Source organism: Hippoglossus hippoglossus, chromosome 8 (assembly GCF_009819705.1).
Source record: "Hippoglossus hippoglossus isolate fHipHip1 chromosome 8, fHipHip1.pri, whole genome shotgun sequence".
Classification (NCBI taxonomy): domain Eukaryota; kingdom Metazoa; phylum Chordata; class Actinopteri; order Pleuronectiformes; family Pleuronectidae; genus Hippoglossus; species Hippoglossus hippoglossus.
In genome coordinates this window covers 19,519,919-19,545,139 of record NC_047158.1, presented here as the reverse complement: position 1 = coordinate 19,545,139, position 25,221 = coordinate 19,519,919, and the positions used below count along the sequence as shown (strand labels likewise).

General features: G+C 47.5%; 1 protein-coding gene and 1 long non-coding RNA gene across 2 annotated transcripts; one reads left to right on the top strand and one right to left on the bottom strand.

Annotated features, from left to right (window-relative positions):
* Nucleotides 1-1,899: 1,899 nt before the first annotated feature.
* LOC117766301 lies at nt 1,900-22,330 on the bottom strand. Its single transcript, XR_004614690.1, has 3 exons — nt 22,268-22,330; nt 19,210-19,222; nt 1,900-1,910 (listed from the first exon to the last, which is right to left on the bottom strand). It is a non-coding gene; the product is annotated as an uncharacterized LOC117766301 (long non-coding RNA).
* On the top strand, nt 8,917-23,770 carry fscn1a (fascin actin-bundling protein 1a). The gene is made up of 5 exons (XM_034593102.1): nt 8,917-9,991; nt 18,250-18,406; nt 19,817-19,938; nt 20,835-21,002; nt 21,358-23,770. Exons 1-5 carry the CDS (start codon nt 9,151-9,153, stop codon nt 21,564-21,566), a joined length of 1,497 nt encoding a protein of 498 aa, XP_034448993.1. The 5' UTR covers nt 8,917-9,150; the 3' UTR covers nt 21,567-23,770.
* Nucleotides 23,771-25,221: the final 1,451 nt, after the last annotated feature.

Below are 25,221 nucleotides of genomic sequence, written 5' to 3'. Positions count from 1 at the left end.
GACAAAAACCTTTATTGTGAAGGTTATATAATGTGAGAACAACACAGCGAAACTTCATTGTGTGAAATGTTCTGTTGAGCTGCTGGGCCTGGAATTATAATCTAGAATTTAACATTATAATAATCTGCACTACAATAAGTCTCATGACTCATAAAACAGAGGATTCTTCTGCTTGTTGGTGATCTGATGGGAAACCTGCAGTAAATATGAAGCTACAGGCCGGCAGCTAGTTAGCTTAGCACAATGACTGGAAACAGAGGGGAACAGTTAGCCTGGCTCTGTCCACAGAGAGTGAATAAATCCGCTTTGTTTCATATGTTTAAAAATCCAAAGTGTAAAAGACACAAGTTTTTGATGTGTTGCCAGGCAACCAGCAGAAACTCAGTTACTGCCACTTCAGGGGGACGTGGTCAACGAGGCCCCGGAGGCTGGCGGCCTTCACGGGCTGCGTAGATCACCAAGGCTGAACCGAACCGAGACGATCGGGTCTACAGAGGATTCGATCTGAGTCTCCAGCTTGTCCTGCTCTGACCGCTGTCGCCTAGCAACAGAGCTGCAGTTGGACACAATGAGACAGTTTTAATGCCCCTTAGTTTTTTGAACGTGTCAATCGTTAGCTGTTGGGTTGAGTTGAAGTCTGATACTTTAAAAAGTGTAAACATAGTTTGGGTCTAGTTGCTTTTCGTCACCGTTATTTCTTTGAAAAACCGAAGTGCAATGAATCCTGGGATAGGTTGTGTCTGGGAAGGATCCACCTGTTGCAGTCTTCGTTACTCGGGAAAGGAAGGACGCATCCGGAGGAGCCTTCTGAACGGGACAGCTTCGTTACGGTGCTGTGATGCAGTCTTCACATGCAGCCTCTGAAGGAGGCGGCCCCTGAACTTAGACACAGTTGTAGACAAAAAACACATTGTCTCAAGTTTACACCCGTCTAACTCTCATCAATGAAGCATGTGTGTCCTAAAATGTCAAATGTCCCTTGAAGCAGTTGTTCAATGACGTCCTACAACAATGTGAGAATGAGATGATGCTTGAACATCATTTCCACGCTCGCTAATGTCATAACGTCAGATTAGAACTCATCCTGTCGAGTGGATTGGTTGGAAACATCATCAGAAGTCTGGATTATTAACATGGATTAAATTCTTACTGCAGAATAAAGAACAATCAGTTTCCTCCAGGTCTGAACAGGAGAACAAAGATGGCTGAGGTGTGCATGCAGTTCCGCCTTTCAGCAGGAAGGGGCAGCACTGAGAACAGTCTAGTTTGAATTATATGAATTGGGAAAAGAAAAGAAAGTTGCTTTGATATCATATAAAGAAAATACTTTTGTATGTGCATAGTAGAATTAAATTACATTGCTTCCAGCTCACAGATTATTAATACTATGGTTTCCTAAGCAGGTATTAAAGATATCTAAAATATAATCAGTAGTAATATATGTTCAAGAATAAATAGATAAATAAAGTAAAAATAGACATTAGGATACAAGTGAATGAAATCACACATATTGATAAATAAGATGTAAACAGACACGAGAATTATTGCTCATGTTGGATATATATTTACTTTGTTATATATAATATCTTCAGTATCACTGGATCTGTAGAAGGACAGTTTACCCCCTGGTGTGGCCCACAAAGGTAGCTGCTGTTTAAAATGGCCATCTGTGCCAGATGTTAATGATCCCCCTGTGTGTGTGTGATAGCTTGGTGTGTGCATGTGTGTGTCAGCAGATGGTTTCATCCGGCACACACATGCTCTCCTCCATCATCACTTCCCAGTCATCAATTATTCACACGAGGAGACTGAAACCAGTGAAGGAACACAACAAACAAATTTACAGAAACATCATTAAAATCAGACACATTTGACCCAGAAGGAAATAACATTTCAATACATAAATGCTTCTCTAAAGAAGTGTGTGTGTGTGTGTGTGTACAAGATGCATGCATGTGTGTGCAAAATGAAAAGAACCAGCGGAGCTAAATCTTTTAGGTGATCTGTGTAATAAGAAGCCAACAGAGAACAGCTGGTGTTTGAGTTTGTGTGTGTGTGTGTGTGTGTGTGTGTGTGTGTGTGTGTGTGTGTGTGTGTCCAAAGAACCCCCCGTAAATGGGCCTCTGACCCTTTGTTGCCGGGGCATATCATTAGCATCTAAAACTCCTTATTGCCCATGAAGAGAGAGAAAGACGAGATGAAAAGCTGAGGAGAGAGGAAACAAGTGAAGGAGGGAAGGAGAGAGGGAGTCAGAAAGGAAGGAGTGAGGGAGGGAGAGGAAGAAAGGAACCCAGGGGATACAACAGGAAAGTGGTGGCAATGACCAGCAACACCTGCCAGTTACCCCACTCATGTGCCCTCTTTGTGTGTGTGTGTGTGTGTGTGTGTGTGTGTGTGTGTGTGTGTGTGTGTGTGTGTGTGTGTGTGTGTGTGTTGCTCACTGTGGGTGTGTGACCATGAAATTGATTCATAAATGGGTGGAGGCTCTGGCTGTGGTGTAGTTCTCCGCTGTCACCAGTAGGTAGAGCAGCAGCGCTCCTTTAGAGGCCTGTTCAGTCAACACACTGCAGAAGATGGAAGGAAACAGAACTCACAAATAATTAGAATCAACAAAAAATAAAATGCTTAAAAACCAGGAGAAATTAAATAAAGAAGCTATTTTCAATAAATACATTTAACTAGGGGATAGTATGACACTTGCTGGAAGGATGGGACGTGGGTCAAGGAACAATATTTTAAAAGATTTAACCAGTTTAGTAAATCTAAAGGTGGGCGGATTTCCTGAGGATCGTGACCTGATACAGTCTGAAGGGGGGGGGGGGAAATCTTTATTTTTAGACAGAGAGAAGTTAAGGTAACACTCTGCAGCCGTTTTCTGCCTCAGGGATCAAACAAGTGACTCATGGTGTTAGGAAAAGGAAGGAAATGAGTCAGGGAGGAGGGATGTTCAGGTTCCTGACCACAGAAACAGGGCTCATTCATGAGGACAGGATGTGACGTCACAGGCCTCACGCCGAGAGGCAGGAAGAGGTATTTTTAGTGGCGTCCTGATCAAGTTTCCCTGTGGTCAGAGCTGGAGGCGCCAATCAGGGCCCATAATCAATTCAAGCACACACACACACACACACACACACACACAGGCACATACGCACATGCACACACACAATACACACACGCACAAACAATAGTGTGATACGTCCTCATGACCTTGGGAGGAAAATCTGCATCTCGTTTCATCCCCTGCAGAAGTGTCTGTGGGGGGGTGGGGAGGTGAAAATGAGATGATGTGACACTTGCAAAGACTGTGATGAGCTCTCTCTCTCTCTCTCTCTCTCTCACACACACATACACTACACACACAATACGTAAAAACACGCAGGGACACACACCAACACACACACACACACACACACACACACACACACACACACACACACACACACACACACACACACACACACACACACACACACACCCTGCAGTGCCACACTCATGCCTCCCAGCTCTGTCTCTCCAGACTGACCTATATCTTTCTGTCGGCTTCAGGCATCATGGCCACACACACACACACACGTGCACACACACACAGAACTACACACAGAGAATCACACACACTTCATAATGTGTTAAACAGAGGGAGAAGCTATGAAGTTGCTCTGCTGATCTTGGCTGGACTGCTTGGCTGTTGCCATGGCAATGCGAGGGGGGTGGAGGGAACGGGAGACACCCCCAACAGAGCGCACACACCAAATGACCCTTGACCCGACGAGGGGAGTGTGTGGTGTTCCCCGGTGGCTCCAGCTTCCAGCTCTTTGTTGGTGGAGAGGAGGCCCTTGGTAGGGCTGCAGCTGTGTGCACACACACACAAGCCAGACACACACACACACACACACACACACACACACACACACACACAGACACACACACACACACACTCAAATTCACATTCCTTGTTGATTGCAAGAGACATCAGCTCACACAGGTCACTCACTTTCTCTCTCTTGCAGCCACTTCACACAGAAAGAAGTCTATATATCCATCTCTCTCTCTCTCTCTCTCTCTCTCTCTCTCTCTCTCTCTCTCTCTCTGCCTATGGATGTTTCTACCTGTCCCACTGTGGTCACACAGCCGGTCATGTGACAGACACTCTCACACTGAACAGTGGATGTTCTCAGTGAAATGTGGGTTGCAGCAGCAGCAGCAGCAGAGCCGACACACAGTTCCCACATGTTCTTTCAAAATCAATTCGCCAAATATGAAGCAGCCGAAGGTCCTGGACCATCGAGAACATGTCGGCTCTAATCGATCCCAGCTCACAACCATGTGCACGTTTCCATGCACCATCGCCAGAACTCCTTTATTCTCTCCACCCCATGTTCACACCATTCACTCTTCCTCTGTTATTCTGCTCGTATCCTTCCCTCCTCAGCTGATGTTTCCACTTCATTGTCTTTCTCTTTGTCATATTCATGCTCGTTGTAGCTCGATCAAGTTTGTGAGTCATAAAAAGCTGCAGCAACATCTGTCCAGCTGCAGCCAACACATCACACTGAGTCATTTCATTTGCTATTAAATTAATTGCACTCAAACAGGCGATGGTTGGCCATATTTTCCCTCACACATCTGGAAGGGTGTTTCCTGATTGGTGGAAGTTATGAGTGAGGGGTGGGGGGAAGATGCTGTGATTGGCTCCAGCTAAGAGGTGTGTGTATGAAAATAAGGCTGATTGGTTAGATCTGTGTCTGCCGACGCCGCGCTGCGCCGTCTGCAGGTGTTAGTGAGTCCAGCAAGTGTGTCAGTGTGTCAGCGTGCGCTTGTGTGTGTTGTGTGTGCGCTCACTGCAGCAGACTCGCCTGCCCTCCATTACCCAGCAGATAGGAGGCCGGTCTCCATGGAAACCGTCCTCAAAGCTCCGCTGGAGAACAAAGATGGATCCCCCCCGTGTCCCTCCCTGCTTCCTTTAGACCAAGCGTGTGTGTGTGTGTGTGTGTGTGTGTGTGTGTGTGTGTGTGTGAGTTCATATATGTGTGTTGGTTTGAGTTTATCTGAGTCCACATGTAATCACCGATCACTGCTAATCTCATCAATCTCATCAAATCTCACCATCAGTCTAATCACATATCTTGGTCTTAATCAGAAAGAGTATATATGTGTGTGTGTGTGTGTGTGTGTGTGTGTGTGTGTGTGTCTGTGTCTGTGTGCCTGTGTGTTAGCGTCTCCCTCTCAAACACAATTGAAGTTCGATTGTGACAATGGAGGCCCCCATCTGGAGGGAAAGATTGGTGAAGAATGAGGGGATACACACACACACACACACACACACACACACACACACACACATGCCTGCATTGTGGAGAGCCAAACCTTATACCACAACCAATTAATAACTAACTCTGATCTTATCCAATAAACGATATATGGAGGATGTTGTGATGAGGATTTTAGTAATAAATGATAAACACACTCCCAGTGGAACATCTGTGTGTGCTAATCCCACAAGGACCAAAGAACCTGACTCCATTATTCATCTGAATCCTCTGAGTTAACGTGCGCTGCCGTTGGCACAGGAAGACGAGAGGGATGTACACTCAGGGGAGAAAGCTGCTTGCTGCTGCTGTGACGATCGATACCAAAGAGATGACTCTGTCCTTTTGAGGAACAGGATGCAGTCGTCGTCCAGAGGTCGGCGGCTCGAGCTTTTATCACCGACTTTTATACTTAGAACGTAAATTTGAAGGAAGGGTTTGAAAACAAGAGCACTCTGGAAGCATTTATTTTCTAAAATCCACATAAGTTGGCTCTATTCTCTTTTTGACGTGTCATCTCGACGTAGCTGCAGCAGCTCCCCCAACATTCAAGTTTCAGAGCATTATTTGAAGCATGAATCATCGTTAAAAAACTACAGTCATTAGAGCTCATACCTCCGCTGAGGCCCAGCAGTCAAATTCAATCAAGCTGCACCAGATTTCCACACACTCATAGAAGTCAGACCCTCCTGCACCCCTGGTCATCGCCCCTCAACCGTCCAATCAGAAGCCTTCGTGAGACGTCCCAACTTCCTGCTCCATTCCCCATCACAACCACCAGTGTCTCCTGGTTGTGATGGTGGTGATGGGGAATGGAGCAGGAAGTTGAAGCAGGAATCTCCTTCACACCCAAAGCATCAAATTCACAGGACTGCCTGATGTTCTACTTCCCGTTGGAGTCTAAGCACCAAAGTCTTCTGTTCACAATCAATTCCATGTCATTCAGATTTTCTCATTTGTTTCTCTTTAAGTCTCCCTGATTGAAATTCTGTTTGGGTTGAAAGTTGGATTTCAGTTTCCAGATGAACGGAGGATTCGATCGTCCAGTCTGGACTCAGAGATCTTTACATGTCAGCCCTTCACTATTCAGTTTTGTAACTCCAGCTATTAAAGATAAATACTGCACAACACGGGCAGATGAAAATATATCTGGTGATTTTATTAGATTGTGCTCGTGGAGGTGAGATTTGATTTGTCTGAAGATTAATCCGGGCTGCAGCGGAGACACGAGGGTGACCACCTCTGATCAGATTACAGTTTAGGCTCAGATTACTTTCCCAGCAGCGACACACTGAAGCATCATGACACTCACTGGTTGTGACAGACAGAATTCATGAATATAATTTATTCATGAAACATGTAAAAAGGTTTTGATGCTGGTAAAATATTCAGGAGGAGTGATTTGGGTGGAGAATTGAAAGTGAATCCCAACTTCTCATGCATAGTACAAGTTGTGTTAAGTTTAAAAAGAAGGTGGTGATACAGTGGTAGAGTGGTCGACACTGTTGCCTCACAGAAAGAGGGTTCTTGGTTTGAATCCTGGGGTGTTTCTGTGTGGAGTTTGCATGTCTTCCTCCCACAGTCCAAAGATGTGCAGATTAATTGGAGACTATAAATTGATGGTAGGTGTGAATGTGAGTGTGAATGTCTTTGTGTGTTGCCACAGTGATACGCTGGCGACTTGTATGTACTATTCATTATTATTAATTATACTATCATTATTATTAACTATTAATTTTGTTGTATAGACAATAAACCCACTATTTCAATTCTATTGTGAAATTTGTTTTGACCGCTGTTGATTTTGATCGTCTTTAGAATCATATTTGATTGGATATGATCGACTTGTGCGTATGTATCCTTGGAGGTCAGAGGTCAGAGATGAAACCATAACAACGCTCATGTCATTTCACTGGCGGAGAAATGAACCACGTCTGCTGTGACCTTTGTGTGACTGTTTTAATAAAGAAGAAGAGACACACACTTTGTGTCGCCGTCTTGTATAGACTGTGTGTTTTGCTCAGGCTCATGCACTGACTGAGAAGATTCCAGCACTGATCTGTTTGACCTCTTTGTTTACGCTGCCTTCCCGGTCCTGTGATGTGCTTGCTCGTCCATGAATGGAGCTCTGTGTGGACGCACACACTCCGTCCTCATGATTTGAATACTGAGTCCATCGCGCGAGTCCTACACAGAGAGATGACACTGATATGATGTTATCACTTGCAGGAAAACAGATAAACCTACATGTGCACACACCCTCTGAGTGACATAGGATAATCTACTGTGGCAAAACAAGCAAGTTTAAATGAGGATATATCTAAATTCTTGTTGTTTTTGATTTCGTAAATACAAACTGAACATTTAAATCTTTTCTCCTGGTTTTTTTGGTGTGTGTTTGTTTTTCTCGCTCATTTCTAGAACAGAGCTCGTCTGTTTGTAAAGTTGTGTTCTCTTGTCCTGTGTTGATGCTACTGCAGAATTATTCCTTGTTATTTGTCAGTCGTCCTCTTTTCAATATACTCCCACTTTCTACTGTTTGTGTGCTGGATGTTGTGTGCAGAGTGAAGGTAGAAAACGTAGTGTTCATCCTATCTGGTTTATCTGCAATGAAGATTGTATAGCCAGTGTTTTTGGTGTTATACTTTCATACGTTAAATGTCGGCTATTTCAGAGGTCTATTAACCAAGGGACACAACTTTTCAAAAATAAAAGCTCTCAAATGCAGCTTGATACAAAACATTGCAGCAGCAAAAGTGACGTTGTGCTTTTACTGTGCAGCTGTGAAAGTCTCCGTCAGTCTGATCCCTGCTGTAGTTTCTCTGAGGACGTTGAAGTTCAACTCGGTCCACAAACTGCCTGTTAGCACACTGCCCCCCCGCTGACGGCTACAGAGCGCTGGTTGTCTGTAATATTGAATGTATCACGTGTCCAAATCGCACCAATTTTGACTCTGCACTTCGCTGGGCCATTAACAATACATAAGCCAAGTGTGAAGCCGATAATACGAACGGTTCACGAGATATACGATCTATATACAGACAGACAGAAGAGCTTTTTTTAGACATTAACTCAAAAGTTTGTCTTTCACATTCTCCGTTCAGACATGAGAACATAAATCTCTGGAGCGTTCACGTGACAGGACGTAGAGTAATGTAAACTCTCTTGACATCTTTGTCTGTGTCGTCTTCGTGTATGGCTCCTCTTCTTCATCCTTAGGTATTTGTTTTTGTATTTTTATTTGTGCGTCTGATTTGTGCACGCTAGAAACGTCACCAACATGCTAGCTGCCAATCCTGCGGAGGATCTCCGGCCGTTTTCTCACATGGGATCATTCGGACATTCTCTGGGGTTTTTACCTGGGGGCTGGTTGGAGAATCTCTGGAGAAAGTCCGGAGTCTCTCACTCGGAAACTTGCGTTCTGACATTCAGCTGCTGGAGAATGTCCGGAGTTCAGTGCACGTCTGAAAACAAACGTTAAATCTAAGTGTTTGTGTTTTTTTGTCTTTCCAGTAGAAAAGTTCACTTCAGCTCCCAGATTTCTGCTCATCGGAGGGGGGCGTGGCCTGCAGCGCTACGTCACTGGTGCTTATATATGCTGCAGCTGTGGTGGCGGGCTCGCGCTGCTGAGACAGGCAGAGCTCTGCGCGCGCTCACGGACTCGCTCTCAGCCACACACACACACATACACACACACTCTCCCCCCAAACAAAGAGAAGCACGCGAGGCAGCGCAGCATCATCTCACCCTTTCAGCCGCGAGAGCACGCACACTCTCAAATACCCCCCCCATCCCCCCCCACCAGAACCGGTCCGGTCCCAGGCTCGCGCGCACAGATCCGACCATGAGCACCAACGGCGCCAGTAACGGAACCAGCGACATGCTGCAGATCCAGTTCGGGCTCATCAACTGCGGGAACAAGTACCTGACGGCGGAGACGTTCGGCTTCAAGATCAACGCGTCCGCCTCGAGCATGAAGAAGAAGCAGATCTGGACCCTGGAGCAAAGCGGCGACGAGTCCAACGGCAACGTGTTCGTGCTCAAGTCACATCTGGGCCGGTACATCGCCGCCGACAAGGACGGGAACGTCACCGGGGACAGCGAGAGCCCGGGCCCGGAGTGCCGCTTCGTCATCACCGCGCACGATGACGGCCGCTGGTCGCTGCTGTCCGAGCCGCACGGCCGCTACCTGGGCGGCACCGAGGACCGGATCATCTGCTTCGCGCAGACCGCGTCCGTGGCGGAGAAGTGGAGCGTGCACATCGCCATGCACCCGCAGGTGAACATCTTCAGCATGACGCGCAAGCGGTACGCGCACCTGAGCTCCAAGGTGGACGAGATCGCCATCGACCGGGACGTCCCGTGGGGGGTGGACTCCATGATCACGCTGGTGTTCCGGGAGCAGCGGTACCACCTGCAGACCTCCGACAACCGCTTCCTGAGCAGCGACGGCGCGCTGCTCGCCGCCACGGACCGGAGCACCGGCTACACGCTGGAGTTCCGCTCCGGTAAGGTGGCCTTCAGGGACTGTGGCGGCAAGTACCTCGCGCCCTCCGGACCCTCCGGCACCATGAAGTCCGGCAAGAGCGCGCGCGTGGGCAAGGACGAGCTGTTCGTGCTGGAGCAGAGTCACCCACAGGTGGTGCTGACCGCGGCCAACGAGAGGAACGTCTCCACCCGGCAAGGTGGGTGTGGTGGTCCGGTGAGTGTGTGCTGCAGACCCGGTGCTGCATGGGTCACTGAGTGTGTGTGTGTGTGTGTGTGTGTGTGTGTGTGTGTGTGTTGCAGGCCCGGTGCTGCATGGGTCACTGTGTGTGTGTGTGTGTGTGTGTGTGTGTGTGTGTTGCAGGCCCGGTGCTGCATGGGTCACTGTGTGTGTGTGTGTGTGTGTGTGTGTGTGTGTGTGTTGCAGGCCCGGTGCTGCATGGGTCACTGTGTGTGTGTGTGTGTGTGTGTGTTGCAGGCCCGGTGCTGCATGGGTCACTGTGTGTGAGTGTGTGTGCTGCAGACCCGGTGCTGCGTGTGTGTGTGTGTGTGTGTGTGTGTGTGTGTGTGTGCTGCAGGCCCGGTGCTGCATGGGTCACTGTGTGAGTGTGTGTGTGTGTGTGTGTGTGTGTGTGTGTGTGTGTGTGTGTGTGTGTGTGTGTTGCAGGCCCGGTGCTGCATGGGTCACTGTGTGTGAGTGTGTGTGCTGCAGACCCGGTGCTGCGTGTGTGTGTGTGTGTGTGTGTGTGTGTGTGTGTGTGTGTGTGCTGCAGGCCCGGTGCTGCATGGGTCACTGTGTGAGTGTGTGTGTGTGTGTGTGTGTGTGTGTGTGTTGCAGGCCCGGTGCTGCATGGGTCACTGTGTGTGTGTGTGTGTGTGTGTGTGTGTGTGTGTGTGTGTGTGTTGGTATCTCATCCCTTGGCAGAGGAAGAGTTAAAGTGATGGAATGTCAGACTGCATCCCCCCCTGCAGCACACACACACACACACACACACACAGTAATGATGGCCTATATATTCTCAACCAGGGGGTCTTCATGTATCTGCACATGCACGTTTCCATGTATTAACGTTCTCCATGTAAATAACTGACACTGTCCATGTTTGCTGACGTCTCTCCAGTGTCACATGTAAACACACGTGCACGTGTGCCATGCATGATTCAAAGGTACAAGTGGCACCAAGCAGAACAGCTCCCTGGTTAGAGAGGAGCGATTCACACGTGACTCCTTTAGAAACAGTAAAATCCTCAAAGTGAACGAGCCCTGGTCACCATTAACACTGATGAGCAGAGTGTGAATCATCTTTATTTCAGTCTCACAGCCCTGGTTCCCCTGAAACCCAAAACCTCCTGAGTTTATCGTCCTCTTGCAGCTGAGGCTGGAAAGTTCCAGATTCTTTAGAAGTTGGCGTTGCAGACTTGGGGTGTTTGTTCCCGGCTGGTACCAATACTTGGTCATAACCGTCTCCAGGCGAACTCACTCCTGACTTGAATGTTTCTTTCTCTTTGTTTTTGTCAGATTTTATCAGTGGGTTTTTGTGTGTGTGTGTGTGTGTGTGAACGATAATTCTGTCCATGTGTGTCTCAGCTGTACGAGTGGGCAGAGAAACAAGTTTGTCCCTCCGCCTTCTTTCCTTCCTTCCTCTCCTTCTTTTTCCCTCACCCCTGATTCATTTTTCCATCCACGTCTTTCTCGCCTCCTTTCACCTCTCCCCTCATTGTTCTTTTCTTCTTCTTCTTCTTCTTCTTCTTTAACATCTCCCACAGCTTCCCTCAAGCCTCGTCCTCCTCAGCCTCCCCTTCCCCCCTCCCCCACTCCTCCCTTCAGGCCTGGCTGCTGTGTGTGTGTGTCTGGGGTCAGTGTCGTCCCTCATGCCGCACACTGGACGGGTGTTGAAATAAAACAACCGTCTTTTGTCTCTTTCCCCTGAAGTTGACTGAAGAAAGATGCTGGTTGTGATGGAAACGTGTGAGTCACGCTCTAAAAGCCCCTGTGACTCTGCACAAAAACAATCATCATAGGTGTGATTTGGTTTGAGACGAGGAAAACGTAGAGAAGCCGGGAGACAGTGGTGCTGTCCTGTCTGCAATGAGTGATGGGAATATAGTAATTAATGCTCTTTAAATCTATATTTAGCTCCTGGTGAAAGGAGAGAGAGAGAGATGGAGAGAATAATGTGTGGTTCAGTGGTTTTGGTTCCTCTTTTCAGAAAGTATGATCTGTCTCTCCTTTTTATTTTCCTCTCCTCGGTCTCTCTCTCTCATCCTGAGTCTGTTTGTTCTGTTGCTTTGTTGACTTGTCACTGTGATATTTATCCACTTCTCACTCTGACAGGAGTCGACTCCTCTCTCCGTCTCAGGCACAAAATGGAGGCCGGTTTGAAGGTTCCTGTTGAATTAAACATTATCTGAGATGTATTTATAGCTGGGGGTTTTGACGTCCTCTGTAACCGGAGCATGAATTTCACTGTAATAATCCCCAAGCTACAAAAAAAATGTGTGGAGTTTGCCTTTTTACACATGAAGAACGCAGCAGGAGATTCTCTGGTTCTTTCCACGTTGGCATCTTCGTCTTCTTCGTGAATGCCTCCTCTTTTTCATATTTCTTTTCAGTTTTGTTTGTCGTGTGTTGGAAGCGTCATCAACTCGCTCGCTGTGAGCTCTCCAGACATCTTCCTGCTGTTCTCTCACATGGGCTCATTTGGACATTTTACCAGGAGACTGGCAGGAGAAGTTCCAGAAAATGTCCGAAGCAACTGACTTGGACATTAGCCTTCTCAAGCACCTTCGTTGTCACGTTAACGTTGATCTGTTGAATGACATGAAACTGGCAGCAGACCTGTACCATCTTGAGATATTGGTGTTATAGAAGAGAAGTCTCCATCTGTTTCAGTCATTTGGTGGCAGTGGTTCTGCAGAGTCTGTATTTAGTGCCACAGATATCTGACGTCCCTCAAGTGAACTCTGTAGTTAGTCTAATGCCTTGCTCAAGGACACCGGTTGGTTGCTCTCTTGGGTGATTGGACCCATGTCCTCCCTGCTCTGTCTGCCACCCCGCAGCTCAGATCTGTCTCTAACGAGCAGAAGGTCTGAATCTGGTCTGAAGAACACGTGCAACACGCCAACAACCGGATCGTTGTGACGTGGATTTAAATGTTTTGGGTGGAATTAAACTGGCTCCAGATGTTTTTAAAACCGACAGCTGCTCGCGGCCCATATCTGCGGCGGCTTTCCGGCGGGTGGACCTCAGCCAACATGGCGGTGGAAGCTGGGTTTTTCATAAGCAGCTCAAGTGGGTCAGTCCAAAAGCTGCTTTGTCCAATCGAAACTGTCGATTCTATGTCTTGCATTTAATTGACGCTGATGAAGATTGTGGTCTCTTCAGAAAATGCTGTGTTTAGTTTGGTGTTAATATTTGTCATTTATGTAATTTGTCCTTCTTCTTTCACCTAAATCTATTGTCGTTGCTTCCTGATTCCCTAGGAACTGAAAGTGAAGCCAGTGAAATTAACTTGACTCCATTAAACTCAGACTTTTTCTTCGTAATGTCAGAAAGCACCAGAAACAAATGTCATTTTCTCTCCGACAGATACGAGATGCACATCACAGCAGTGCCTCTGTCTCTGCTCTCCCCTAATTTGTGCTCACAGCAGTCGTTAATCCGACCCTGTGCTCGTTGCTCGTTTCCGGCTCGTAACGTCCACTCCGCTCGTCCCTGGTCACAAATTCCCTGAGAGGCTGTTTAACGACCCTCATATAGACTGAGATACAATTATCGGTCATTCAGCCTGGAGCTCCACGGGCCATTAAGTGCCCTGTTCTGCCCCTAAACTGAGGTGCGGGTGAGGACTGAGCGCTGGTTTGTCTCCAGCTAAATGGATGAGAGTCCATCACATCCTGTCGGCTCCTGGTGGGACCGCCGAGCGTTGACTGCTCTTTACAGCCGATCGGTGACTGCAGGGTTTCATTGCTCTGTTCAGTTGGGACCACTCTTTTATGTTTAACTCTACTGAATAACCGTTGAAATCCTGATGGAATCTGCTTAAAGGCACTAAGGCCGTGCACATTGAATGTTCTCTGGATGTGTGACCTCCGGGCTTTATACTGAAAGTGGGATTTGCGCGACTAAATCTGTGTCCCAATTTTTTTTCCGTGGAAGCTGTCTACACGGGCTGAACCCAAATGAGACTTTTCAGATGCCCCTCAGTTCAGTTGAGATTAAAATGCCCAAAACATTTGTTTAAAAAGCTAGTAACTCATTAGCTTAGCTTAGCATAAAGACTGGCAACAGTGGGAAACAGCTAGCCAACAAAAATCAACAAGCGTAACAACAATTCTAGTTTTACACGGAGTTGAAAGTGGAATTGATCTTCTCATCTGTCAGCAAGAAGACAAATAAATGTTTAATGAATCATTCAAGCGCTGACATCTGTGGCTCTAGTTGTTCAAGCAGCTGCTCTGTGTTCACATTTCAACACGTAAACCAGTTCAAACTGTGAGACTCTCTGGTTTGGGTTGGCCTGGTTTCTTGCTGACTCCAGTGCAAAACTCTCAGAAGTGTTGAAAATCGCTCGTCGGGTCAGATCAGATTCACCATCTGGCTCTAAATCATGTATTGTGTCGTATGAGGTTTAAAAAACAAAAATGTGGCTCCGTGTTGCGTCTGGCTACGACTCAGCCCTGACACCCTTTCTGCATCCTTCACCCCCCCGCTGGCAGGAAACGAGACATGAGACTCCGACCTTGGCCGGTGTGAGTTAAACCCTGCAGGCTGAGGGCCGATGATTCGCTCCCTCCCTCACCCGATGGAGGAGAAGTACGAGGGCGTCAGTTTATGCATCCTTGGTGTCCAGTTGTCGTGCATGCTGATGCTTTTATGTGTTTACAGACCTTCAGCATGTTTGTGTGTTTTTCTTTGTGTGTGTGTGTTGGGAGCGAGCCAGGGGGAGCTGCCTCACGCCGGCTGCACGGCACCAGGAGGCCTCTCCTCCTTAGTGTCAGCTACTTTCTGATGGGTTTGGACTTCAGCTGGTCCCCAGTGTGTCATTCTGCTCAGCTCTGGGTGCGTCTCCACATTAACGCCCTCAAACTGGTCTACTGTTGATTTCTGCAGCACAGTGAACACAGAATGACTCTTTAATCAATTCAACGAACTATTTGGGGCACAACTCTATGTCTGACCTCAATTTGACATGTTTTTTCTATTTGCTGATGGAAGTAGGGCCATTAATGTGGTGTCTGTGTGTGTGTGTGCAGTGTTTCAGTTGGCACAGTGTTTCAGTTGGCTGGTTGTGTGTGTGTGTGTGTGTGTGTGTGTGTGTGTGTGTGTGTGTGTGTGTGTGTGTGTGTGTGTGTGTGTGTGTGTGTGTGTGTGTGTGTGTGTGTGTGTGTGTGTGTGTGTGTGTGTGTGTGTGTTTGGATCAGAACAAAGGCCGATGATCTGGCTCCCTGTTTGTGCCCCAGCCGGTCGCCTCCTCAGCTAGGCCTGCTGAACAATGGGACACACACACACACACACACACACACACACACACACACACACACTTACTTGCACTTGATACAATTGCATGCGTTCACAGCAGGCCTCTGCTGCTGGCTCACAGTGACTGAGGCCAACAATCTGTGCCTGCCGCCATCAGGCTGAATGTGGTGGGCGGGGTGGACAGAAAGATAGAGGGGTTGTTCTCAAGAGTGTGTGTTTGTGTGCGTGTGTGTGTGTCTCTGTATTTGATGTGGTTTGGGAGGTTTCTGCATGTGTGGTCACTTTGTTGGGTGTGTTTAACTGATGAGGTTGACGCTGATGAGGTTGATGCTGAGTGCACGGACCCTCGTCCCCTCTCCTACAGGAACCATGTGAGCTCCACAAACTGATCAGAATAGACGTATGTGTTTGAGTTATTTTCACACACACAGACACACACACTCAGCCTCTCTCTGAAGCACCACAGTCCTCAGGGCGAGTGTTTTGTCTCTGTCAGTCGTGTATTTTCACTTTTTGTGTGTGTAGCCACCAATGTTGTTCTTTTACTGTGTGTGTGTGTGTACAATGTTAACACAGCTGACATTTTTCTATTTCCTTCAAAACATCTTTGATGGTGAATGTTATTCAAAGCACCTGGAAGTCTAATTTACATAATTCAAATTAGAGGATTTATTCCCTCTCTCACACTCTGTAATGGAAACACAGTACGATGCAGTCTGCTGTGCAGAGTTCACCTTCATTTCCTGGTGGATTTTCATATAGTGAAATTCACTCAGGGTTTTTTTTTTTATCAGTAGATTTTGTGGTCATCTCTATTTCCATTATCTCTGAACAATTTGACGACTGCACATGAAATTCAAATGACTCAAATGAAATCTGTTTTTTGTGCAGATCTTTTTCTCCAAATTAACTGATTACTTTTCAAAATCTGAGTAAAGCTAAGTCCCTGATTAGTAACCAGGTAACGCTGAGCCTGTCGCATCTTTCAGATCCTGAATAATGAGCCCAACGTTTTGCCTCAGACGTTTAGTTGGAATGAGCTCATTCATGTTGTAGGTGAGTCGGTAATCACTCGTGGGCTGAGGCGTCCCGCAGCAGATGGTGACGCTCCCTCCTCTCACGTAGTAATAAATGGGCCTCCCTGTGCTACTGTGCCGTGTGTGTGCGTGCGTGTGTGTGTGTGTGTGCGTGTGCGTGTGTTGGCCGAGCAGGAAGCCGAGGATTAGAGGACGGTTCGGTGATATGAATGATGATGGTGTCGTCAATCAGAATCTTTCCTCCTCATTTTCTCCTCCTCTAATGCTCCTCCTTCAAACCCTCTGCAGCTAAACTTATATTTCATTTTCTCTGACCCGCCCCCTCCGCACCATGTGGTTCACATTATGGTCAGTTATATTCTCCCTGCCAGTCGTGTGTGTGTGTGTCTCCACATAGTTCTGCAGAAAATCAATCTGTCTGCAGAGCCCAGAGTTCTTAAATTGTCGTTAGCACTCGACAGGAGACGAGTAATTCTTTCTTCTTTTTTTTTTTTTTTTTTAAGACTTAAAATGTTCGCAGTAATTCTCCAGTGAATAACAACCTATGTAATACTTGCTGTGGTGAATCGGGCTCGTCTGGGATCTTCATGTTTAATATGAAGTCGATTTTTGGCTCCAGTTTGGGGACTGTGAAGTGCGTTGACTCATCAAGACTAGAAAAGTGCTTTATTAACACGGACCAGTTACCAGTTTATAACTTCATCTCTTTCTAGATAGAACAGTTCCAGTTGATAAATATCACGAGCAGAAGCTTCACAAACCCGATTATGTTGTTTTTTTACAGTTTATAATCTTAGGGCCGATTTTAACGAGTTCAGTGTGACGAGTGGAGCGAGTTATGAGACTGGGAGAGAACAAGAAACATGGAAAAACATGAGATGGAGAGGGGGGGGGGATGATAGGGAGCACATGAGAGTTGGTTTGTTTTCTCAAACACATCTTTCTTTCTTTCTTTCTGTCTGGTTCTCTCTCTCTCTCTCTCTCTCTCTCTGCACACATTTACACAGCAGCGCTCCACCAGACAGTTCCTCTCTCCCTGTCTGCTCAGCCCTCTGGCTGTAGGTCCATGACTTCATCATATACAAGAGCTCCCATTGTGCGGCATGATGTGTGTGTGTGTGTGTGTGTTTGTGTGTATGAAGGGAGTGGTCCACTGGAGCGTTGTGTATATGTTCGTCCTATATGTTTGTTTACCTCTTTGTTGCTCTTAAGAGTCGGAGCGGGTCGATGTGATTTTTAATGAGGTCTGGTGTTCTATATACATACAGTGGTGATGGACACACACACACACACACACACACACACACACACACTGCAGATTTACACAGATCAGCCACATTTAATGTTGTGGGTGTTTGGTATTAAATGATTAATCAGTTTTTTTGTTTTATCAGCTAATGTTTGGAATATAAAATGGCAGAAAAGTGCTTAAAAAGACAAATGAATGAAGATGAGACATATCGTCGTTATGATAAATGGAGAAATAATCTGGAGCCGTTGTTCTGATGTTGGTCCCACATGGTTTTTATCAAAGGACACATTTAACCTGATATAATTCTTGTTTCTACTTCAAAGGACTAATAGTGATGATGAAGATAGTTGTGTGATAAACGTGTTTGAACCGTTTCAGGTGCAGCTGTTCTGTCCTCAGTCAGGGTTGTTGCTAATGATCCTCAAGTGTTTAGCGATGATCCACCATGACGACTGATTCTTTGAACTGCACTGACAGATGTGTGTGTGTGAGACAGGCTTCACTAGTCCAGGCTGTCTGGTGTTGCTCATTTAGTGCGTCTGATCCTGACCAGAGGATGTGTGTGTGTACATCTGGACTGCTGTTTTTATAATGGTCACCCGCTGTGGCTATTTGTAGCCTTCAAACCCGCGCTGGACTCCGCCTCCAGTCTGTATTTTAACTTAACCCCCTCCTCTCTGCACCCAGGTATGGACTTGTCAGCCAATCAGGACGAGGAAGGCGACCAGGAGGTTTTCCAGGTGGAGATTTGCCGCGAAAACAGGAAGTGTGCGTTCCGGACTGCTGCCGGGAAATACTGGACCCTCACTGCTAACGGCGGCCTGCAGTGCACCGCCTCCACCAAGTAAGAATCACACAAGGCTGAGGACTCAACTAACAGCTCATCTCCTCCACATGGGAACAGTTTCATTACTGTAAAATACAGAATTGAGCTGCACAACAGCTGTTAGCAAAGACAACAGGTTCAGCGACGCTTGTAATTGATTATCCACGTTCTGTTCTCCACTGGAAGCAAAGACTAATGCCAGGTGGTCATCTTCTGGAAGAGGGTCATGTGATAGGACCCTGACGAATCAGAGAAGGCTACGTCGTGACCTAAAAGACAAAAACTCTAACCCGGAGTTTGCAAAGTAAAACGGAGCCTGCAGCGTTTTTCAAACTTCTCTGTTTTAGCGTCTTTAAAAACTCTGAACCAACAACGTAGAAATGTGTGTAGCAGGAAACTCACCACAAGCACAGCTGCTCCATCAGTCACAGCTTTTAGTTTGTAGTCCTGTTCTGTAATTTGAGCTGTGACATGACTTGTGTGTGTGTGTGTGTGTGTGTGTGTGTGTGTGTGTGTGTGTGTGTGTGTGTGTGTGTGTGTGTGTGTGTGTGTGTGTGTGTGTGTGTGTGTGTGTGTGTGTGTGTGTGTGTGTGTGTGTGTGTGCGTGCGCGCGCGTCATTTCCCTCCAGTGGTTCAGTCCAGCCACAGGATGTTAACCCTTAACCTTCTTTGACCTTTGACCCTGGGCTCCTGTACGATTTCCCTTCTGAGGCCTCAAAACACATTCAGGAGCTGAAGCTGCTTCTCGTAGAAACTCTCCTCTCGTTGTGTTTGAGTAATAAGTCGAACACCACCTGGTTTATCTTCTGTCCCAAAATGACTTATTTTGAAAATCTCTGTTTCTAATGCAGAGCACGTGACTCGAAATAATCTGCAGATATGAAACAGATGTGACGGAGAGCGAAACGATAATCTGATCCCGTGTCTGATTGGTTGGAGAAGCGTCTGTCCTGACTCAACCCGGAGGTTGACCCCCCCCCCCCCTCCTTTTTTTAAGATAATACGGAGCAAAGATGGTCGTCGACCCTGAGAGGGGGGGGGGGGGCTCATACTGCAGAGCTCTCTCTCCAAATTCCTCCATCGCATTCTTGAGCGTTGACTCCTCGCAGATTGGACCACAACCATGTTTTCTCTCAACAGGTCCTCTCGTGGTTTCAAGAAAAACATTTAGTGGGAATGTTGCAGAGCTTGAGTTCTGATCCAGGAACGTTTGGAAGTAAAAGCCGACTCTCTGCCGACCGATCCAGTTCCCAAAACACTACCTGAGCAGATAGAACAGCTGGGGGTAGATTTCTGAGCAACCTGAGATCTGAATGTGAATATGTGTGTTTGCACTCTGACCGCCCACTTAAGGGCGAGACTGGATTAGTGCCAATGTAAATTTTAATCTCCCTGTTTACCTCTCACGCCTTCACTTTCTCTCTGTAGGTCGGCTAATTGCTACTTTGACATCGAGTGGCGTGGGAAGAGGCTGACTCTCCGGGCCGCCAACGGGAAATATGTCGCCGCCAAGAAGAACGGCCAGCTCGCAGCCACCATCGACTCGGCAGGTGAGTGTGATCTGTGGAACCGGCCGCTCGGACGCTGACCCGTGGCTAAGTGATTTACTTTGGGACAGTGAGAGTAATGAAATCATGGCTCTTGCTGACTTCAGCACCTCTGAAGGTTTGTGTCGGCTCCTCTGGGATTCAGCTGTTTGCTTCTTTTGGTTTGTTCTCTTGCCATGATTAACTTAGAAAGAAGCTTTGTTCTAAGTTAATCATGGTGATTGGAAACATGCGAAATCTCGTGGGTTTGAAAACGTTGAAACAGCTTCTGCCCCAAGATCGTATCCCTCGCTACAGATTCACATGAAGAATCTGTTTACAGCGACCACGCCCACATCTCCATTTCTATTTAGCCCAGGCAAATCGAGCTTATTTCTTGAACTTGTTATTGGCATTGAGCAGTTGCCAGGCAACCAGCGTATAGACTCAAGATTGAGATCAAGAAATAGTCGGACTCATCACCTCTGTTACGTGACACAGATCAAACCAGATGTGCTGGTGGATTCTGGGTAGAGTCAGTCTAACTGTTTTCTCTTGTCTATGCTAATGCTAATTGCTATGCTAAACATGTTGCTCAAAATCCCTTTGATTAACGAAGGTAAAGTGAAGACTTGGCACAAAATTCGGTCGTTAGAGCAACTTGGCTCGTTTTTCTGCCGACACAGGCCTGAAGTGAGGAGGCTCCGGGGTGATGTCAGTGAATCAAAGCTGAAACTTTCACTTTGCTCTGCAGTTTGTGATGAGGAGCTGTTGGCAGCGTCGGTGCTGAGACTTCAACTCTTCACTTACAGACATCTGCATTTAGATATAGAAGCCAAGTCTTGAGTAATTAAATGTGTTTCGAATTTCAACATAAGTGAACTCACTGAAACGTGCTGCGTCCCCTCGTCTGCCCCCAGGTGAGAGCGAGGAGTTCATCATGAAGCTGATCAACCGCCCGATCATCGTGCTGCGTGGCGAGCACGGCTTCATCGGCTGCAGGAAGGTGACGGGGACGCTGGACTCCAACCGCTCCACCTACGACTACTTCACCCTGGAGTTCAGAGACGGCGCCTACAGTCTGCAAGGTCAGTGTCCGTCCGGGGCCTCGGGCGGCTGCAGCAACATTATATAGTTTCATATTTACTCGTACAGCAGCAGCCGGTAAATATCTCCGGCTCATCAGAGGATTTGGAGGAAGCTCCTGCAGGCTCACGAGGGATTAAAGCATTCATTCTTAAAGGGATTCTCATTATGGATTTACTCATTCACCGGCGTTTGTGCCAAAAAGAGGGATTTCATCGGGATGAGTTCACTGCCTCTGTGTTCTGCAAATTTAAGCCAAACCTTTTGTTGTTTTCACACCCTCCCCCCACCTGACTGACACACAACGCCTCCTTCACTCTTTCTCTAATCCATCCTTTCCTCCTCCTGCTCCTGCAGACTCCACGGGTAAATACTGGATGATCGGGAACGAGCAGTCGGTGGTGAGCAGCAGCGACACGCCCGTCGACTTCCTCTTCGAGTTCTGCGACTACAACAAGCTGGCCGTGCGCCACGCCGCCGACGGCAAGTACCTGCGCGGCGACCACGCCGGGGTGCTGAAGGCCAACGCCGACAGCCTGGAGACCGCCACGCTCTGGGAGTACTGAGGGAAACCACGGCGGTTGCCCACTGCTGCGATGCTGATGATTGAATGAATGAAGTGTGGCGACCCAGCACGACAGCACTACCTGTCCGTACATCTACCTATCCACCCCCCCCCCCCCGCCCCTTCCTCCTCTCACCCCCTGCATCATGTCCTTTACGTCTGACTTTATGTTGATAAACTGCACAGGGAGAACAGGAAGGATAGAAGGAGAAGACGAGAAGGAGACGCCTCTCTCTCTCTCTCTCTCTCCCGACTCTCCCTTTCCTTCCTTTTATCCTTCCTCCCTTTCCCAGCTCTGCTCTGCAGTGCCGACCTTTATCTGTTGCCATAGTTACCGAGGGGCTGTGCACTTTTTTTCTGCTCCGATCTGATTCGCTGCTCGACCCGCCACTCACTCCCTCACTCCCTCCCTCCCTCCTTTGCCTTACGATTGGGCCGTCCCTCCCCCAGAGCAGAGCAGAGCCACGTTTAAAGAGCCCCCCCCCCCCCCCCCCCCCCCCCCCCCCTCGTCTTTCTACCTGTTATCGGTGTGGGCAGCATGGTGGCAGTATTTATGGTGTCCGACCCGGTCTGGTCCGGCAGAGCCACTTCTACCTGATCCAATCTCCCAGAACAGACTCGCTCCTGGTTTGAATCTGCTCCTTCAGGGCTTCATCCACACGACTACGTTTGAGTTTAGAATGCTGCTGGTCCCGTTTTCACTCCAGAGCTGCATTTAGTTCTGAACGGGCAGAAACGGAGTTTGGAGAAAGATGTAGTCGTGTGGATGTCGCCTGCGGAAAGAAGGGAGAAAGTGGGTGAGTTCTGGTTCTGATTGGTTCATGTGGTAAACCGATTTTTTTTTCTGCTTCCACCAGACCGAGCCGAGTATGTTTTGTTTTCCTGAGCGGGCCTCGTGGCCTCCGTGTGATATAACTGGAATGGATCTTATAACCTATGGAACCCGATGTAACTGAGGGGTTTAAAGCCCCTCGTCTCCTCATCTCAAGTGTAAGATATTGAAATGTAAAACCAGTTTCCCGTGGCGTCCTCCTGCTCTGTGGTTGGCGGAGGCGTCTCGTTTCCTGAACCAAACAGGATGTAGGAAGTTAAAACACGTATCCTCCCTTTCCCCCCCCCCCTCCCCCCCCCCCCCCCCCCCCACAAGCCAAACCCATTGTCCCGAGAACTGTATAAAAGAAAAATTTTAAAAAAAAATAATAAAAAAGTTGCGGTCACGTATGTTCACTGCACTCACAAGGTGGAAAACACAGTTGGATGAATTTCTTTTTTTTCTATGTCCAAGGCACAGACATTATCATGGGTAGGAGGACAGTCGGTGGCCATAGCAACGGGAGGGAAATGATTTATAGATCCTTTTTGAAAGCTGCTCTTTGAATCCCTCAACCAAACCTAAACCTCAGCCTTCATCCGCACCAAACCTCTCTTGATAACTGGATCAACAAGCCGTCATCTCACACACACATAACTGGAACCCTGGTGTCGAGAAACGCCATCTCACAGACCTTCTCCCCCCCCCCCCCACCACACACACACACCTGAGAGCCTTGCCATTAAAACCAAAAGGGCTGCGAGAGCCCGTAACTCATAAACAACTTAAACCCGCTTTTTTCTTTTGTTTTTAACTTCTGTCCGAGCTTCGAGGAGCGGTTGTCCCGACGTCACGTTTCTATTTGTGTTGGATGTTTTATGTTCCTGACTCGTCGGTGCAGGTGGAGAAGGGAAGTTATGCAGCCGTGTAGCACATTGCACCCGTGGGTCCTGCCCTCCAGGATTCTCAACCCTTTTGTCGGCCTGTTTTTTCTCCCTAATGCGTAAAGCAGCAGTGGGTTTTTCCTTAATTTGTCTTTTTTTACAGTACAATGAAGTTTACCTTGGCCCGCGGCTCAGAGCTACTGGGCTCTTCATCGTCATGAATACATTCCTCTGATGTGGAAAATCAGAACAGGAAACCGATCAGTGCAGGACCGTGAAACGTTCTTGTAGCCGACTCTGAACCAAGTCCGTCCCGTGTTCTTTCTGAAGTTTTGACCGTTTTTTGCGAGGAAGGGCTGAGAATCTGAAGCGTATAAGAGGACTGGTTATCCACGGAGAAACCAGCGTCTCCGGGGTAACTGGGACCAATGCTTAGACAAACGGATGTGGGAGGGTAAACATGTGGTAATGACTGTGCCTTACTCTTGAGTTTTTGGGCAGTAGTTTGAAAAAAAAAAAAAAAAAAAGAAGATGGAAAGAAAAAGAATCCACATCTTTGCTTTGTATAACTGGAAAGTCCTTTTGTATTATTATTTTGTATGTTTTTTTTCTTTTCAATATTGTGGATTAATCTCTCTTGTGCCATTGGTTCACCTGAAATCCAACGACCAATAAAACTGGGATTTGGAAGCTACGAGTCTGTCGTTTCCTTTTTGTTCCACTTGAACTGTGATGTTTTTCAAAAACTCTCCAATAAAACCTCAACGCCGGGATTTCCACTTTCTCCCACTGTCCAGAAAAGAAGCCACAATTTCCCGGACGTGAACGCTGACATCATTTAGAGGCAGAGTTTACGCAGAAGTGATCGGGGGGGGGGTGGAGCCGACCAATCATGAGTCAGTCTCACCTGTCAATCATGACGTTTCACCTCGTTTTTGTAGCATCAAATAACTAATGAAAACCAAACTTCCACAGTTTATTGGTTGTTTATAGGAATGTTTGTATAAACGAGTCTTGCAGGATGTTCTCCACTCCTGCGTTCGTACACGATGCATCTGCAGCAGATGTGTTCACAACAACAAGGCCTCAGGGAGCTGGCGCCTGTGTTCTGCACATTCTCCTCAACTTAAACGTGACATGTAAGTGCTCGAGGAGACTAAATAAACCTTCAGCTGACTTTCAAATAAAGTCCAGTTCAAACGGAGAGAGTTGGACGGAACCAGGTTTAGTTTATTTTCACGCGGTGGCACTGATTCAACCTGGAAATCATCGTCTTCCCCCACAATCCTCATTTCTCACATAATCCCGGCGCTTCATACTTGGTCTCCTGCCAGGTTTCTGACCACAGCAGCTCCATGTGCTGTCCCACTTACACACACACACACTTACACACTTACACACACACTATGGAAACACACACACTTTTTCCTGTCTCTGCTGAATAGAGCCTTTGTGTGGAAACATTTATTCTAGTGCAGAGAAAGGGCAACCCCCTCCACACACACACATAATCTCTCTCTCTCTCTCTCTCTGTCTCTCTCTCTCTCTCTCTCGCGCTCGCTCTCTCTCTCTCTCAGGATTCAGGGTGGTAATGTAATGATGGAGCCTCCAGAGCAGGTCTCTAATCCATTTCCCCCGTCAGGCTCGCAGATCCCAGAGGAACACCCAACACGGCAAAACAAACACACACCACCCCTCTATCTAATCTCCTCCCGTCTGCTGCCTCACCCGTCACCCCCCCCCCCCCCCCCCCCTCTCTCTCCCTGCTTTAACCAACTCTTCCCATCAATCCCTCTGTGCCTCACTCCTTTCCCACCCCCGCTTCTCCATCCCTCACTTTTTCCTCCTCCCTCCTCTGGACGACTTTTGCTGAAAAGATGAGTCACTCAAAATATGACCCAGATCCCAGAAATGGGTGCAGTGGTTTATGGGTAAAAGAGTCGGGGCTGCAGGCGGAGCCG